Raw genomic sequence first — 19,695 nt, forward strand, 5'->3', positions numbered from 1 at the left:
AGTCAGAACCGTCCAGAGTAGTGATGTTGGACGGGCGGGCAGGTGCAGGCAGCGATCGGTTGAAGAGCATGCATTTAGTTTTACTTGTATTTAAGAGCAATTGGAGGCCGCGGAAGGAGAGTTGTATGGCATTGAAGCTCGTCTGGAGGGTTGTTAACACAGTGTCCAAAGAAGGGCCAGAAGTATACAGAATGGTGTCGTCTGCGTAGAGGTGGATCAGAGACTCACCAGCAGCAAGAGCGACATCAATGATGTATACAGAGAAGAGAGTCGGTCCAAGAATTGAACCCTGTGGCACCCCCATAGAGACTGCCAGAGGCCCGGACAACAGGCCCTCCGATTTGACACACTGAACTCTATCAGAGTAGTTGGTGAACCAGGCGAGGCAATCATTTGAGAAACCAAGGCTATCGAGTCTGCCGATGAGGATGTGGTGATTGACAGAGTCAAAAGCCTTGGCCAGGTCAATGAACACGGCTGCACAGTATTGTTTCTTATCGATGGCGGTTAGGATATCGTTTAGGACCTTGAGCGTGGCTGAGGTGCACCCATGACCAGCTCTGAAACCAGATTGCATAGCGGAGAAGGTATGGTGGGATTCGAAATGGTCGGTAATCTGTTTGTTGACTTGGCTTTCGAAGACCTTAGAAAGGCAGGGTAGGATAGATATAGGTCTGTAGCAGTTTGGGTCAAGAGTGTCTCCCCCTTTGAAGAGGGGGATGACCGCGGCAGCTTTCCAATCTTTGGGAATCTCAGACGACACGAAAGAGATGTTGAACAGGCTAGTAATAGGGGTTGCAACAATTTCGGCAGATAATTTTAGAAAGAAAGGGTCCAGATTGTCTAGCCCGGCTGATTTGTAGGGGTCCAGATTTTGCAGCTCTTTCAGAACATCAGCTGACTGGATTTGGGAGAAGGAGAAATGGGGAAGGTTTGGGCGAGTTGCTGTGGGGGGTGCAGTGCTGTTGACCGGGGTAGGGGTAGCCAGGTGGAAAGCATGGCCAGCCGTATGACAATTGAGTACTTTTTCCACCAGTGGAAATGTGACTATATGGAAGACATTATATAGTAAAACCTGCAGAATGGCGAATGTAAATCAGGAAAAAAAACGCACTACCCTCCCTGTGCCCATATAAAAACACACTACCCTCCCTGTGCCCATATAAAAACACACACTAACCTCCCTGTGCCCATATATAAAAACACACTACCCTCCCTGTGCCCATATAAAAACACACACTAACCTCTCTGTGCCCATATAAAAACACACTACCCTCCCTGTGCCCATATAAAAACACACACTAACCTCTCTGTGCCCATATAAAAACACACTACCCTCCCTGTGCCCATATAAAACACACACTAACCTCCCTGTGCCCATATAAAAACGCACTACCCTCCCTGTGCCCATATAAAAACACACACTACCCTCCCTGTGCCCATATAAAAACACACTACCCTCCCTGTGCCCATATAAAAACACACACTACCCTCCCTGTGCCCATATAAAAACGCACTACCCTCCCTGTGCCCATATATAAAAACACTCTACCCTCCCTGTGCCCATATAAAAACACACACTACCCTCCCTGTGCCCATATAAAAACACACACTACCCTCCCTGTGCCCATATAAAAACACACTACCCTCCCTGTGCCCATATAAAAACACACTACCCTCCCTGTGCCCATATAAAAACACACTACCCTCCCTGTGCCCATATAAAAACACACTACCCTCCCTGTGCCCATATAAAAACACACACTAACCTCCCTGTGCCCATATATAAAAACACACTACCCTCCCTGTGCCCATATAAAAACACACACTAACCTCTCTGTGCCCATATAAAAACACACTACCCTCCCTGTGCCCATATAAAAACACACACTAACCTCTCTGTGCCCATATAAAAACACACTACCCTCCCTGTGCCCATATAAAACACACACTAACCTCCCTGTGCCCATATAAAAACGCACTACCCTCCCTGTGCCCATATAAAAACACACACTACCCTCCCTGTGCCCATATAAAAACACACTACCCTCCCTGTGCCCATATAAAAACACACACTACCCTCCCTGTGCCCATATAAAAACGCACTACCCTCCCTGTGCCCATATATAAAAACACTCTACCCTCCCTGTGCCCATATAAAAACACACACTACCCTCCCTGTGCCCATATAAAAACACACACTACCCTCCCTGTGCCCATATAAAAACACACTACCCTCCCTGTGCCCATATAAAAACACACTACCCTCCCTGTGCCCATATAAAAACACACTACCCTCCCTGTGCCCATATAAAAACACACTACCCTCCCTGTGCCCATATAAAAACACACACTACCCTCCCTGTGCCCATATAAAAACGCACTACCCTCCCTGTGCCCATATAAAAACACACACTACCCTCCCTGTGCCCATTTAAAAACACACTACCCTCCCTGTGCCCATATAAAAACACACACTAACCTCCCTGTGCCCATATAAAAACACACACTACCCTCCCTGTGCCCCCCCCCCCCCCCCCCACCCCAGTACATTTCGAATTGTCCCTAACCATGTCATTAAGTTAATCATCTGTAAATTCAGTCTGATGTATGGTTGATAAGGGATTATCTCTCTCTCAAACTTCTGACACAGTATTACACATCTGCAACTGTGACAATAGGAAAGCCATAGTTACTAAATTGGATAGATTGACCAGAATAATGAAGGTTATAGTGAGCTACAGTTTTGTAACAACCAAGAAATGGAACTCCGTTCAGAATCACTTTAATTTGCTAAGTACATTTAGGCATACCCTGAATTTGACTCTGTGATTGGTGCTGCAAGCAATAGACAAATGTACAAACAGAATACAGACAGAGGAATTTACACAAAGTCTACATACAATATATACAATAATTTCAACTCACAGCCGGGGTAGTCTTCAGCAGTATTTCGTAGGATGAGGACAGAATTTAGGGCAAAAAAAGACCCAGCTACTGTATATACAGCAACTCATTCTTAATTTAACAGATATTACAAGGGCTTTCGCTGGATGATGTCACAAATACTCTAGCTTTCATCGAACACACTACTATTCTATGACAGGTCAGTTTAGGGTCACTATTAATCATCTCACATTATCATAGGCTTAAAGTCCTCCTGCCATGTCAAAACAACATAGATGAGTAAAAGGGATTTTTTTTTTGGGCATTCCCCTTTAAGGTAAACAACAAGTTGTGTCCTGTAAATTGACAGACAAGGCTAGTGTAAACAAGCCAGAGTACACATAGGCTACTTCAGCATTTCCCGTAATTCATTGGCGCTCCATCCAAAGTGTAATGATTAAATGATGATTTGCCTTTATGCAGTGCTTTTTTTCCTTCTTAGACTCAAAGCACTTTACATTGCATGAGGCTAACTCGCCCCAATCACCACCAATAGACCTATGTGTCTATCGGATCAATCATTCCTCTGTTAAACTGCAGTTGAATTCATACAGGATTCATGCAGATATATGATCTACATTTGATCACCCGTTTGCAGGAGAACTTTCCTACAATGCAGGAAATGTAACTTGTAAGGTATTTGACGTTTGAAAAGGCTTCTTGATAAAATACTAACGGGCTGATCCGGGAGGACCCATGTAGAACGGGCACCAGTAGAGCTATTAGTTGCCAATGGATAGGGTTCAGCCACCACAGGTCTGTTCAGCAAGAACAAGTCTACGATATCTCAAATAAAAAATCAAATCAATCAAATACAACTTTATTTGTCACATGCATCTAATTAAACAGGTGCAGACTTTAACGTGAAATGCTTACTTACGAGCCCTTTCCCAACCATGCTGAGTTAAAAAAGTAAGAAACATTTGCAAAAAAGAAAATACAAATTTTAAAATAATCAATAAAAAAAGGAAATTGTAACTAAATAAAACAACAATATCAATAACGAGGCTTTGTACAAGGAGTACCGGTATTGAGTCAATCAATGTGCAGGGGTACGAGGTAGTTGATGTAATTGAGGTAATATGTACATGTTGATAGGGGTAAAATTGACTAGGCAATCAGGATATATAATAAAAAGAGTAGCAGCAGCGTATGTGAAGAGTTTGAAAGTGTTTTAAATGTTTTATTTTTTTTATTTTATTTTATTCATAATACAAAAATCAACTTACATTGCTACCTCAAACATGTCTAACAAAACAAAACACAGGTATTAACAAGAAAATACTCAAACATACAAAAAATATCAATAAAATAATACCATTTTTTTTTTTTTTGTGCAATTGTATTCACTCTGAAAAAAAAATATTATAATGATTCATGAAGATGTTATTTTTGTTGTTATTCACTAGGGTTAAAGTTTTAATAAGATAGTTAAATTCAATCAAAAATGTGTAATTTTAGTATAGAATTTTGGAATTTTTGTTTGTGTATGAAGTATTTGGCAACAAGAATAAAAAATGAACAATCATTTCAGTGGTTTTGTTATCATTGCAATAGTAACATATTATATATTTCATGTCAAAAACATTGGCAGTGTTCATAATGGTAAATAAGTATTTTGCAAGGTTTTCCCAAAATTCTGACACAAATTTACATTCAAAGAACAAGTGAGATAGATTCTCACCTTCTTTTTCACAGAAAACGCAGATATCATCAATAGCCACAAATTTGGATAACATAGAATTACATGGATATATCTTATGTAAAATTTTGAAGTGCACTTCCTTAACTTTGTTTGGTATACAGTATTTGTAAGGCCTTAACCATGCATTTTTCCAGACAAAGTCAGGAATAAGCATGTTCCAGAAAAACTTTCCTCTCGGTGTAAGTTGGTTTTGTGAATTAAGAATTTGTCTTATATATTTATTACAACAAGATCTCTCAAGTAAGCCCACACCTTCCAATCTGAGTTCTGGATAAACTTTGTGATCATTACCAAAATTAAGATGAGTTTTCATTAGTGCAGTTAGACCACTGGGAATGGCTTTGATCACAGAAATAAACTCTCTGAAAGGTATTGGAAACCCTTTCAATGTTATAAATTGTTCATATGTGAGAATATTACCCTTGTTGTCGAAAATATCAAGAACAAAGTCAATATTCCTCTCATGCCAGCTGGGGTAGAACAATGACTTATTCCTTATAGTTATGTCTGAATTATTCCACAAAAGAGCTTTATGTAGGGAAAAATTGTGCAGGAAACATATTTTCCAGGCCATTAAAGCTTGTTGGTGAAACCTAGCCAATTTAGCAGGTAAACTTTCAGGAATATAATTACATTTCAGTAAAAATTGAAGACCTCCCAATTTATTAAACACATTATTTGGAATGAAATACCATATTGAATCATTATTGATCAAACATTTTTTCAACCAGTTTATCTTGAAAGTGTTATTTATGTCAACAAAATCCAACACTTCTAGACCGCCTTCAGCTCTTTTGTTAGAAAGGACAGATTTTTTTAGTTTGTGAGACTTATTTTTCCAGATGAAGTCAAGAAAGGTCTTATTGATCTCTTTACAAGTAGCAGGATTTACACATAACAATAATGAGGGGTACACAAAACGAGACAGTCCCTCTGCCTTGGACAGAAGTACTCTCCCAAGTATAGAAAGATCTCTTTGTAGCCAATTATTAAATATATTTTTAGTAGAGAAATTCAAATGTTGTCTGACTAAGTGGTTTTTTGACAGATGTATTCCTAAATATTTAACACAGTCCTTTACAGGAATATTTTCAATTTCTTTATCATCAGAGTCAAATAAACATAAGATTTCACATTTAGAAACATTCAGCATTAATCCTGATGCAACAGAAAATGCAGTTATAGCATTAAGGGCATGTGCGACCTGGGCTTTGTCTCTTAAGAAAAGAGTAGTATCATCAGCCAGTTGGGACATTTTGATTTCTTTGTTAAAAATGGTTAAGCCATACAAATTTGCATTATTCAGAATATCTAGAGATAGAAGTTCCACAACCAAAATGAATAAAAATGGCGAAATTGGGCATCCCTGTCGTACACTTCGGTTGATACTGAATCTTTTGGAAGTATTAAGGTTTAGTAGCACAGAACTATTTATATCTTTGTAATACATGCGAATTACTTTAATAACATTTTCACCAAATCCCAAAAGTTTAAGAGACCTAAAGAGAAATTCATGTTCAATTGTGTCAAAGGCTTTACAGAAGTCCAAAAATAGGACAACCGCATCTGAGTCAATTGCATCTGAATAATCTATAAGGTCCAAGACTAAACGAATGTTAGAGCTTATGTGACGGCCCTTCATAAATCCTGTTTGAGTCTCATTTATAATGTTATCTATTCCTTTCTTTAATCTTTTGGCATAAATGAGTGTGAAAGTTTGTCTATATGTGAGTGTGTGTGTGTGTGTATGTGTGTGGTGTCTTAATGTTATGTTATTGTTTGACCACTACGTGTTATGGGTATTATGACTCATACTGTGATACTCTATAAAATCTGAAAATAAGGTCAGAGGTTAACACAGGCTTATGATATCTTATACATTTGTTCTATGAGATAATATGAGACAGTTAAACAAGACTTTATGTGCATAGTTTTTTATTACAAAGATGCATCAAAATTCACAAAGAGTGACGTCCACTGATGAAGATATTCTCATAGAACAAAATGTATAAGATCTGTGTTTACCTGTGTTTACCACAGACCATATTTTCTGTGTTTATCCAAAAACCCTACAAAAACTCCATTAATTTAACCATAGGCTTTGTCCAACGAGTTAGTGCATACAAGAGTACACTATTACTATTGCTCTCTATAGCCACAACAGTCTCAAAGTAGTACCATAACTATGGCTGAAATAGGCCAGTATATACAGAATAGACACAGAGTTTCTAAACCCAGAGGCGCAACATCGGAAGACTTTTGGGGAACGAAACAGACCAGGACGAGGTTGGAGTTTGAGAAGTCAATGAGAGAAGTGGAAAATTATTCCTTAGTTGTTCATTTTCTAAAAATCTAATGTTATAAAGTAATTCAGTGTTTTTATAAAAAAGTGTAATAGACTACTGAGATGGTATTGAAGGAAATATGTTATTTCATCATCTTGTGATGTTGTGGTTCTAAATATTTTTATGTGCAACCTAATCCAGTGATTGTCATGCATTGTGTGGGTAGACAATTATGCTATAGTTGTTATATTTTACTGTTAAAATAGGGCTCCTGAATTATTATTTTGTATATATTTTTTCAATAGAGAGGAATTTGACTGCATCTTTATGTGATCTAATATCATAGGATGTATATATTTGTGGCTATTTCAGCACCTGAATAAGTGAACATTGCAGTTGTAGCATACCTTCCAATGAGGCCCATGCACTCACAATGGCCAATGCACATTTTGCTCGGTGCATATCTCAAATCCATATGAACTATCTTTGTAAAATAGTTGCTATTGAGCTCATAATTGAGAGTTGCGAAATTAAAGGTAAAGCTACAGAAAGCTGAGAACATCCTCTCTCCATCTGTGACAAGAGGAAAGCTGTGTTTTCCCAGCAATTGGATTTTAAAATGTTATACAATCAGAACACTTTTCTTTCTCCAAGAGCCTTTTTTCCCAGGGATGAGAGAGAGTCAACACAGCAGTAGGCCCTAGCAAATCAGGTACAACGGCAGGCAAGCAGACACGTTCATTAAAGGAATCATGAGGATAATGTACTTTACTGTTTGACCAAATTATGGTTTTAGTCTCCTAAAAAAGAGTATGTTTTTAGTGAGGTGAATGAATTTGCCTGCACACCAATGCAAGCAATATATTTTTTTATTCCCACAGCCAGATGTCAAAGGGTCGCAAAATACGTCTATAGCCCTGCCTTATTGACGTTTCACTATAGGCATACTCTCAAACTTTTGTTTTACTTAAATGAAAAAGACCTCCATCATTGCAATCAACAGTAGCCTAGGCTAAGGCTCCTCTGTTGCTTTCTCTCCTCAGCAGCAGGGCAGCCCCAGAAAATGTGGCCTGCTACACAATTTTATTTATTGGCTTTTTATTTATTTAAGCAATTACCAGTTAAAGGAAACCCTGCGCCCCAGTGGCTTTCCATAGCCCCCTTACACACACTGCAGAGCGCTCTGTCCATTGTGCTGACGCAGTGCATTGGAGATATGGCCTACAGATTTTGGGCCAACCTGTCACTTAATAATTTCAATTGACTTTTTCTATAGGGACGTAAAATTAAAAGTGGGAGGTACAAGTTTCAACTGAGGTGGCTAAGCCCCTTTTGCCCCCTACTGGATGCGGCTACATGTCAGCTGTACACCTCACTAGGCGATCTCACTCCTTCTGACTAGAAAGGGGGAGGGTAAACTGTGATTGGCTGAGAAAGTGGGGTGACTAGTAGGTACCACTAAGGTGAAAAAAACAAGGGGTGTCGGGCAAGTACAACTAACTAATAGTTCAGGGGTGCTGAAACTGTTAACAAAGGGCTGGTCTTTTTAACACTTCGGAAGTTTGTAATTTCCACAATTTCCACCACATTTCAGACTTGAACCACTACAAACATTTCCATTAATTATAGTACACATAATACTTCACATTTCCTGTTGCTGCAGGATTATTTTCTTGCAGTAGCAAACTGGCTCAAATTAAGATCCTACATCTGTATTTCAGATTTTTGTTTTTGAACATGGTCATTGCATGGCCTTTGAAGTGTTAAGTCACAGGCCAGTTCACTCTTTGTGAACCCATATTCTCCTTCTTGATAAGTGGTATTAGCATATACAAAACATGAATGGAGCCGGTGTTTCTAATAAGGAACGAGAGCTTGCTGGTTACAATAGTATATGTTCAATGATGCAGGATAAGCCAAAATCATGCATCTTGTATGGGAAATTCCATGCTACAAATACACACTGGTTCTTGGGACTTTGTCTTGAAAACTGTGGGCCTATCTGCCATGTAGTCCTACTGTGGAAATTGTGCTGTTATTTACTGCTTTGTTTACCTAGAATACCACACCTCAGTTCCCACTGGGATAAATAAACCTATTATATAATAACATTACAGCATGTATTTCCAGTCAAACGACCAGACAGCCCCCTTGTGTCCATGATATTCAGGTGCACCATCAAATATGAATTTGTCTCCCTGTCTTTATTATTATGAAATAGGCTAAATTGACCTCTCATCTTTCAATAACGTAAACTGTGAAGTTTGACCAAATTGACTTGAAATCAATCCTGTATTATAGCAACAATGTGTTGCCTTTGAAAAGCCTGTTGTCATGGCGTCATATAGGCTGCAATAGATTGATATGCTCATTTATGTTCAGCGCGCCAAAGCGCTCACAGCCAATAGGCGCTCTCTGGGCAGCCTAGCAATGATAACTGGCTTCTTATAACAGGCATTTTCGCGCCAACATTTAAACACAGTCGCCTTCACTTCATTGAGTGCGTTCTGTAAGCCTCGCTTTTGACAAAGGATATAGCCTACTATATTTAAACTGCTACACACTTCGACTAACTGGGTGAGATTAATGTTCAAAACAAATTGCTATTATTTATTATTTAGTGTATTTATTTTCTGTGGATTTGTTTTTGAATGGTGATATGCATAGCATAAACTGAAAGCACAGCTCACACAGCTTAACTACTTAACTACTGCTCAGAAATATTTCAAATGGCTTCGTGTGAGTCAGAAATGAATAAGAATGAGTTTGTTATGCTATTTTAATCGTCTCGCTTCAAGGCACTTATTCTATGACCGTCTCTTCAGCTGCTGGTCTGTTGCTTGACTTTTAAAGAAGATAGGAAACATTTCAATTGCCTAACATTAGCTGTATTGTTGAATTTGTTACATGTTTTAACTGATAGAATAATCCAAATGAATAGCCTACATGGATTTGCCGCCAAACAATGCAGGCAAATCTAACATCCGTTCAATAGAGTGCCAGTAAATGACATGCCTACAGTTACTGTAAGAAGGAAGTGACAGTAACGACATGCCTACAACTACTGTAAGAAGGAAGTGTCGGGTGTAGCCACGTGCAAACGAGTCAGATCCTCAGCGTGCTGTCTGTTCTACGATCAGAGACACCGGTCCCGATACCAAGGATTTAGAAATACACATCAATATATAAATTAGATCAACTAGAATTTCAATTTGAAGCAGAAGGCAGGTGAGTGTGAGCGACAGGTATGAGTACCCCATGGTTTAGTACATCGGGAAGGATCTAATTTAATGATAGATGTAGCGCGTTAGAATTAATGCTATATACTGTAACCCAATGTTAACGCCAATAATATATTGGCGGAAGTATGCTTTATGTCTGGTTAATAAAACAGTCCCAAATGCATGTTGAAATGTTGTATAGGTCTAACACCCTGTATAAGAATACCCATATACTCTCTAAGTTTGTCACTGAATACTTAGTGTCAGTTTTAGAAGCGAAGTGGTAACATACTTTTGCCATCTGGCTCATTCGAGACATAGCCTTGTCTATACTGAGCTACAGGCTTCTGAACATGGTAGAAGACGGTGAAGATCATTAATTACGTTGTAGCCTACAGATGATGGTGGGAGGGAATGGAGCTGCTCGTCTCCCTTTAAGTTGTAGACTTAGAACGTGTGACAGGCTGAAATCACCAAGCGCAAAAATATGACTTGATTTCAGGTGCGATAAGATGACTGATATCTAACCTTTGTGAAATTAAAATAGGATTATAATAGAATCAGGGGGGAAATCAGATTATTATTATCACCATGTTTAGTAGAGGGGATTTGTAGTTTTTATCAGTGATCAACATAGATGAAATGAAGTAAGATGAAAGAGTGCAAACTCGCCTTCAAAACATCCTGAATCCCCAGCCGCCTGGCAAGCCTGATTGTCTGATGTTTTCAACACACCAGTATTTCAAGGAGCGACAATTTCTGAAGCTGTCCTCTGTCCCTTGTTTTTATACAGACCCAAGAGTACCAGGATGACTACCCAGAAGAGTGCCCCAGTGGACCGGTGAGTTACTCACTTTTCATTGGTTGGATCATCTGAGACAAAAACCTGTAGGAAGCAGCTTTCACAAACTTCCTCACTCACTTTCCCTATTATCTGAGCACTGGATGGCGATCAGAGAAGAAATGACATGGTATATTGGTAATTACTCAGTAATAATAACCTAGGAATTACTTGTTTCTTTGAGATTCATAACATTAAGCACCACTAGGTAGTGAGTGTGTTGTAGGAGCGGTTGTGATGTGGCATGTGAGTGATGTCTTCTGTCCCCCAACAGAGGCTGTGCTGTGGCCGTCATCATCTTCATCCTGGGACTGGGCACACTGCTGCCATGGAACTTCTTCATCACTGCCATGGAGGTACCACAGCTTATTTGTCACACCCACACAGCATCACTGCCGTAGAGGTAGCACAACTTCTCTGTCACACCCACACAGCATCACTGCCATGGAGGTACCACAGCTTCTCTGTCACACCCACACAGCATCACTGCCATGGAGGTACCACAGCTTCTCTGTCACACCCACACAGCATCACTGCCATGGAGGTACCACAGCTTCTCTGTCACACCCACACAGCATCACTGCCATGGAGGTACCACAGCTTCTCTGTCACACCCACACAGCATCACTGCCATGGAGGTACCACAGCTTCTCTGTCACACCCACACAGCATCACTGCCATGGAGGTACCACAGCTTCTCTGTCACACCCACACAGCATCACTGCCACTGAGGTAGCACAACATCTCTGTCACATCCACACAGCATCACTGCCACTGAGGTAGCACAACATCTCTGTCACATCCACACAGCATCACTGCCACTGAGGTAGCACAACTTCTCTGTCACATCCACACAGCATCACTGCCATGGAGGTAGCACAACTTCTCTGTCACACCCACACAGCATCACTGCCACGGAGGTAGCACAACTTCTCTGTCACACCCACACAGCATCACTGCCACGGAGGTAGCACAACTTCTCTGTCACACCCACCCACCCACACAGCATCACTGCCACGGAGGTACCACAGCTTCTCTACCTCATCACAACCTGTCACACAGACTCACAACAACAATCTTAACTGATTGACATGGATGAATATTACACATTCAGGCAATACTGTCTAATATTAGTTTGTTCTGTGATGAGAGTATGGGGCTTGTGTCACCTCTGTTCTCCCATTGTTTTCTGCTGAAGTATTTTGACGACCGCCTCAAAGGGACTGCGTCAAGTATCGGAGCGACCTTGGTTACTAACGAGACCACCCCGGTTACTAACGGAACCACCACAGTTACTAACGTAACCACCCAGGTTACTAATGGAACCACCCCGGTTACTAAAGACTACAAGTTTGCCAGCTGGATGACTCTTCTAGCCCAGTTACCCCTGCTCCTCTTCACCCTGGCCAACTCCTTCCTGTATCAGCGGTGAGCAACATACTACAGGGTTCTATGTGTGTTACTGTTGTTTCCACCTCTATAGTGTAGTGGTCTAACTCAACCTTTTTCCTGTGTGGCGGTAGTATCAAAGAGAAGGTCCGGATTGCTGTCAGTATGGTCTCCATCCTCTTCCTCTTCCTCCTCACTGCCATCATGGTCAAAGTGCCCATGCAGCCCCACAGCTTCTTCTCTATCACCATGGCAACTATATGGTTCATCAACTGTGAGTTGGTTCCCACCCGTCTTCATGTCTATGGGTCCGGTTGCATATAATGTAATTAGTAATCATATACACTACTGTTCAAAATTTTGGGGTCACTTATAAATGTCCTTGTTTTTGGAAGAAAAGCAACAAAAAAAAGTCCATTAAAATAACATCAAATTGATCAGAAATGTAGTGTAGACACCCGCAAAACACCAGTCTCAACATCAACAGTGAAGAGGCGACTCCGGGATGCTGGCCTTCTAGGCAGAGTTGCAAAGAAAAATACATATCTCAGACTGGCCAATAAAAAGAAGAGATTAAGATGGGCAAAAGAACACAGACACTAGACAGAGGAACTCTGCCTAGAAGGCCAGCATCCCAGAGTCGCCTATTCACTGTTAACGTTGAGACTGGTGTTTTGCTGGTACTATTTAATGAAGTTGCCAGTTGAGGACTTGTGAGGCGTCTGGTTCTCAAACTAGACACTCTAATGTACTTGTCCTCTTGCTCAGTTGTGCACCGGGGCCTCCCACTCCTCTTTCTATTCTGGTTAGAGCCAGTTTGCGCTGTTCTGTGAACAGAGTAGTACACAGCGTTATACGAGATCTTCAGTTTCTTGACAATTTCTCGCATGGAATAGCCTTAATTTCTCAGAACAAGAATAGACTGACGAGTTTCAGAAGAAAGTCTTTGTTTCTGGCCATTTTGAGCCTGTAATCAAACCTTCAAATGCTGATGCTCCAGATACTCAACTAGTCTAAAGAAGGACAGTTGTATTGCTTCTTTAATCAGAACAACAGTTTTCAGCTGTGCTAACATGATCAATTAGCCTTTTAAAATGATACATTTGGATTAGCTAACACAACGTGCCATTGGAACACAGGAGTGATGGTTGCTGATAATGGGCCTCTGTACGCATATGTAGATATTCCATAAAATAATCTGCAGTTTCCAGCTACAATAGTCATTTACAACATTAACAATGTCTACGCTGTATTCCTGATCAATTTGATGTTATTTTAATGGACAAAAAATTGCTTTTCTTTCCAAAACAAGGATATTTCTAAGTGAGCCCAAACGTTTGAACAGTAGTGTAAGTAGTAGCATCATTGTTTTGACTGTTTTACCTGATGAAAATGTGTTCCGAGGAGATTCCATGTGTAAATACACTAATTTCTCACACATCCCCTCTCTCTCTCACACATCCCCTCTCTCTCTCTCACACATCCCCTCTCTCTCTCTCACACATCCCCTCTCTCTCTCTCACACATCCCCTCTCTCTCTCTCACACATCCCCTCTCTCTCTCTCACACATCCCCTCTCTCTCTCTCACACATCCCCTCTCTCTCTCTCACACATCCCCTCTCTCTCTCACACATCCCCTCTCTCTCTCACACATCCCCTCTCTCTCTCACACATCCCCTCTCTCTCTCACACATCCCCTCTCTCTCTCACACATCCCCTCTCTCTCACATCCCTCTCTCTCACACATCCCCTCTCTCTCTCTCACACATCCCCTCTCTCTCTCTCACACATCCCCTCTCTCTCTCTCACACATCCCCTCTCTCTCTCTCACACATCCCCTCTCTCTCTCTCACATCCCCTCTCTCTCTCACACATCCCCTCTCTCTCTCACACACATCCCCTCTCTCTCTCACACACATCCCCTCTCTCTCTCACACACATCCCCTCTCTCTCTCACACACATCCCCTCTCCCTCTCTAGCTTTTGGAGCAGTGCTCCAGGGCAGTCTGTTTGGGCTGGTGGGTCTGCTCCCCCCGAGGTACAGCACATTGTTTATGAGTGGTCAGGGATTGGCAGGGATCTTTGCTGCCATGGCTAGTCTGTTCTCTATCCTCAGTGAGTACTACATTTCCATACTTTCACCTCTACCTTGTTATTATGTCAATTGTGTTTCCATCCTGATTAATGCTGAGTGTCTCTACATCCTCTGTGTAGGTAAAGCAGACAAGGCCAGTGCTGCTCTTGGGTACTTCATAACCCCCTGTGTGGCAACACTGATCACCCTGCTTAGCTACTTACTACTGCCACACCTGGTGAGTGGCTACAGCAGTTTCATGACAGGAAACAGGCAGTTCAACTACTATTGCTTAGGATATTACAGAGGAATGTACTCATAAGATTTTCTGTTGTGTTCTAGGAGTTTGCCCAGTTTTACTTTGAGAAAAGTAAGTGTCACCATGACCAACCTGAGACCACAGACGAGCTTCTCAAGGGAGCCGGTAGGTTTGAACACTATCTTCCATCTGTCAACTAACAGTATCTACAAGATAAGACGTAAAAAAAGAGTCTTAAATAATACATCTCAGTCTTATCCCCGCCCCCCAAAACATGCACTCCCTTTACCTACTAGCACTGGCTTTCCTGATAACTACCTTATTGAGGAGAAATGTACTTACTACGACTGTGATATGTGTTTGTCTCACCTAGCGATCTTAAGATGAATGCACTAACTGTAAGTTGCTCTGGATAAGAGTGTCTGCTAAATGGTTAAAACAGGGGTGTCAAACTCATTCCATGGAGGGCCTAGTGTGCGGGTCTTTTCCTTTCAATTAAGACCTAGACCACCAGGTGAGGGGAGTTACTAATCAGTGACATTAATTCATCAATCAGGTACAAGGGTGCAGCGAAAACCCGCAGACACTGCCCTTCGTGCAATGAGTTTGACACATGGACTAAAATGTCAACATTTAAAACTATTAACGGGGCTTCCCAAGTGGCGCAGGATGTCTTAACACCATACCCAAACCATGCGTCCGCGTGCGCCATCGTGGGCAAATTGATTTTGTCCCCCCACACCAAACGCGATCACGACACGCAGGTTGAAATATCTAAACAAACTCTGAACCAATTATATTAATTTGGGGCATTAAACATTTATGAAAAGCATTAAACATTTATGTAAATTTATCTAGCTAGCTTGCAGTTGCTAGCTAATTTGTCCTATTTAGCTAGCTTGTTGTTGTGATCTAATTTATCCTGTGATATAAACATTGAGTTGTTATTTTACCTGAAATGCACAAGGTCCTCTACTCCGACAATGAATCCACACATAAAACGGTCAACCGAATCGTTTCTAGTCATCTCTCCTCCTTCCAGTCTTTTTCTTCTTTGGACTTAATATGGCGATTAGCAATTAACTTTCATAAGGTGTATTACAACCACCGACCTCCATTCATCTTTCAGTCACCCACGTGGGTATAACCAATGAGGAGATAGCACGTGGGCAATTGCTTCTAAAAGCCAATGAGGCGATGAGAGAGACAGGACTTGCAGCGCGTTCTGCGCCACAAATAAAAGCAACTTCTATTTTAGCGCCTGGCAACGCAGACGCCCGTTGGCGCGCGCGAGCAGTGTGGGTGCAATGATGGAATAACATGTATGTGTAAATTTATTTTGTGTGCGCGAGCGGTGTGGTCAACATGTAAGGCACTGCATCGCAGTGCTAGACACGTCACTACAAATCCGGGTTTGATCCTGGGCTGTGTTGCAGCCGGCCGCGACCGGGGGACCCATGAGGCGGTGCACAATTGGCCCAGCGTCGTCTGGGTTAGGGGAGGGTTTGGCCGGCCGGGATGTCCTTGTCCCATCGCGCTCTAGCGACTCCTTGTGGCGGGCAGGTACGGTGTTTCCGGGTTAAGCGAGCAGTGTGTCAAGAAGCAGTGCGGCTTGGTAGGGTCGTGTTTTGAAGGACGCATGGCTCTTGACCTTCGCCTCTCCCAAGTCCGTACGAAAGTTGCAGCGATGGGACAAGACTGTAACTACCAATTGGATATCCTAAAATTCGGGAGAAAAAGGGGTAAAAAAAGAATAAAAATAAATGATTAACAAATACCATATACCTTATAGAGGAGCTATTAATAATTAATTCATTTTTGTGCAGTGATTTTCCTTAAAACTAAGTATTGTTACAGCCTAAAACTAAGTACTGACTATTTTCTCACTTCCTCTGAAAGACAAAGAAAAATTAGCGTTGGTCAATGGCGACCGAAATGGCTTCAACAATAAACCCATAATAACCAATGGTGATTTTGAGGCCAGTGGGACCAAAGAAGCCCTGTTCATGATGCAGCAGACTGACAGTCACAGCAGGTCATCTGTCCTGGCAGTCTTCAAAAAGGTACCTTGTCCTCCCTCTATCCCACTGTTATTCAAATCTCAATTCAAATACCATTCTTTTCTCAAACATTTCCCTAACATTTTGTTTGTTACTGTTGTACAGATTTGGGTGATGGCCCTCTGTGTGACGTGTGTGCTGGCTGTCACACTGTCAGTTTTCCCTGCTGTCACAGTAAAAGTGAAGAGTGTGTATGGAAACAAGGAATGGGGTGAGCAAACAGTTGGGATAATAATAATAGCCTAGTTATGTCCAGTTAAGACAGTTGTGGTTGAATAAAGCAGAGAGGGCGTGGGATTTTAACTTTTTTAGCACGGCTCTGCTGCAGTCGAAAGCCGATTGGCAGCTTGCTATGCTGAACAAACTGGATTACACCTGTATGTCTGTCTTTCAGACCGATACTTTCTCTGTGTCTGCTGTTTCATCGTCTTTAACGTCATGGACCTGATTGGCCGCAGTGTCACCTCTATGGTTCAGTGGGTGAGTAACGTCTGCCCTCTGTCCCCTTCCTTTACTACCAGTAACTGCAATAAATAGCTGCTCCAATACCTCAAACATGTTTCTCCTTCCTAACAGTCTCTGTTTGTCTTTATCCATCCACAGCCCTCAAAGAGAAGCAGTCTGTTCCCTGTGCTCGTGGTCTCCCGTGTGGTCTTCATCCCTCTCATCATGCTGTGCAACACTGACAAGCGCCAGTACCTGCCAGTCCTGTTCTCTCATGACATTGCCTTCCTTGTTATCATGACATTATTCGCCTTGTCCAATGGATATTTCATCTGTCTCTGCATGTCTTATGCACCTCAGTGAGTCACCAAATTGATATCTACCTGAATTTATTTAACAGTTTTGTCAAATTCTTCCTTCTGCTGTTTTTGTTTAATTCAATGTAACTTGTTATTACGTTGTAGTAACAATTTGGTCAGTTTGTTCCACAGTATCTGAGCTGTCCTCTGTTCTCTTCCCCAGGTTGGTGAGGGCTAAAGACTGTGAGACAGCGGGGGCCTTGATGACCTTCTTCTTGGCTCTGGGTCTGTCTCTAGGGGCAGCGCTCTCTTTCCTCCTGAGGAACCTGCTCTAGAGGCAACTGGCCCCTCACAAAAATGTTTTATGAATATTTATGATTTACTCACTGAAGGGAAATAGATGAGACACATCTTCCATAATGCCAACGCAAAATTATATGGATATTTAAAATGAAGTAAGGTTATTGTACACTGATCTACACTGAACAAAAATATCAACGCAACATGCAACAATTTCAAAGATTTTACTGAGTTACAGTTCATATGAGGAAAACATTAGGCCCTAATCTATAGATTTCATATGACTGGGAATACAGATTTGCATCAGTTGGTCACAGATACCTAATAAAAAAAGTAAGTAAGTTAGGGCGTGGATCAGAAAACCAGTCAGTATCTGGTGTGACCACCATTTGCTTCATGCAGCGCAACACATCTCCTTTGCATAGAGTTGATCAGGCTGTTGATTGTGGCCTGTGGAAGGTTGTCCCACTCTTCAATGTGTGAAGTTGCTGGATATTGACAGGAACTGGAACAAGCTGTTGTACACGTCGATGAAGAGCATCCCAAGAATGCTCAATGGGTGACATGTCTGGTGAGTATGCAGGCCATGGAAGAACTGGGACATTTTCAGCTTCCAGGAATTATGTTCAGATCCTTTGATATGGGGGCGTGCATTATCATGCTGAAACATGAGGTGATGGCGGCGGATGAATGGCACGACAATGGGCCTCAGGATTTTGTCACGGTATCTGTGCATTCAAATTGCCATCAATAAAATGCAATTGTTCATTGTCCGTAGCTTATGCCTGCACATACCATAACCCACCACCATCATGGGGCAGGCACTCTGTTCACAACGTTGACATCAGCAAACCGCTCGCCAACACGACGTCGTACACTCTGCCATCTGCCCGGTACAGTTGAATCCGGAATTCATCCGTGAATAGCACACTTCTCCAGCGTGCCAGTAGCCATCGAAGGTGAGCTTTTGCCCAGGACAACGAGCACACAGACAGTGTGCAGAAATTCTTTGGTCGTGCCAGCCAACAGTTTCATCAGCTGTCCGGGTGGCTAGTCTTGGACGATCCCTTAGGTGAAGAAGCCGGATGTGGAAGTCCTGGGCTGGTGTGGTTGTGAGGCCGATGGATGTACTGACAAATTCTCTAAAATGATGTTGGAGAGAAATGAACATGCAATTCGCTGGCAACAGCTCTGGTGGACATTCCTACAGCCAGCATGACAATTGCATGCTCCCCTCAAAATTGAGGCATCTGTGGCATTGTATTGTGTGACAAAACTGCACATTTTAAAGTGGCCTTTTACTGTCCCCAGCAGAATGTGCACCTGTGTAATGATCACGCTGTTTAATCAGATTCTTCATATGCCACACCTGTCAGGTGGATGGATCATCTTGGCAAAGGAGAAATGCTCACTAACAGGGATGTAAACAAATCTGTGCACAACATTTTTGCGAAATAAGCTTTTTGTGCATATGGAATATTTCTGGGATCTTTTATTTCAGCTCATGAAGCATGGGACCAACCCTTTAAATCAAATCAAAATCAAATGTATTTGTATAGCCCTTTGTACATCAGCTGATATCTCAAAGTGCTGTACAGAAACCCAGCCTAAAACCCCAAACAGCAAGCAATGCAGGTGTAGAAGCACGGTGGCTAGGAAAAACTCCCTAGAAAGGCCAAAACCTAGGAAGAAACCTAGAGAGGAACCAGGATATGAGGGGTGGCCATCCTCTTCTGGCTGTGCCGGGTGGAGATTATAACAGAACATGGCCAAGATGTTCAAATGTTCATAAATGACCAGCATGGTCAAATAATAATAATCACAGTTGTTGTCAAGGGTGCAGCAAGTCAGCACCTCAGGAGTAAATGTCA

The 19,695-nt window shown here is 41.8% G+C and overlaps 1 protein-coding gene across 2 annotated transcripts; it reads left to right on the forward strand.

The window, feature by feature from the left end:
* Positions 1-9,411: 9,411 nt before the first annotated feature.
* Positions 9,412-18,046, forward strand: LOC120021283 (equilibrative nucleoside transporter 2-like). Of its 2 annotated transcripts, XM_038964971.1 has the most exons (13): positions 9,412-9,513; positions 10,951-10,998; positions 11,273-11,354; positions 12,197-12,426; positions 12,522-12,661; positions 14,369-14,503; positions 14,603-14,700; positions 14,805-14,886; positions 16,621-16,784; positions 16,887-16,992; positions 17,176-17,261; positions 17,385-17,584; positions 17,748-18,046. In XM_038964971.1, exons 2-13 carry the CDS (start codon positions 10,967-10,969, stop codon positions 17,857-17,859), a joined length of 1,467 nt encoding a protein of 488 aa, XP_038820899.1. In that variant the 5' UTR covers positions 9,412-9,513; positions 10,951-10,966; the 3' UTR covers positions 17,860-18,046. The 2 variants fall into 2 exon arrangements, with proteins under 2 accessions (XP_038820899.1, XP_038820900.1); XM_038964972.1 differs by lacking the exons at positions 9,412-9,513; positions 10,951-10,998; positions 11,273-11,354 and adding an exon at positions 11,863-11,871.
* Positions 18,047-19,695: the final 1,649 nt, after the last annotated feature.

The sequence above is a fragment of the Salvelinus namaycush genome, chromosome 26, assembly GCF_016432855.1.
Source record: "Salvelinus namaycush isolate Seneca chromosome 26, SaNama_1.0, whole genome shotgun sequence".
NCBI lineage: Eukaryota > Metazoa > Chordata > Actinopteri > Salmoniformes > Salmonidae > Salvelinus > Salvelinus namaycush.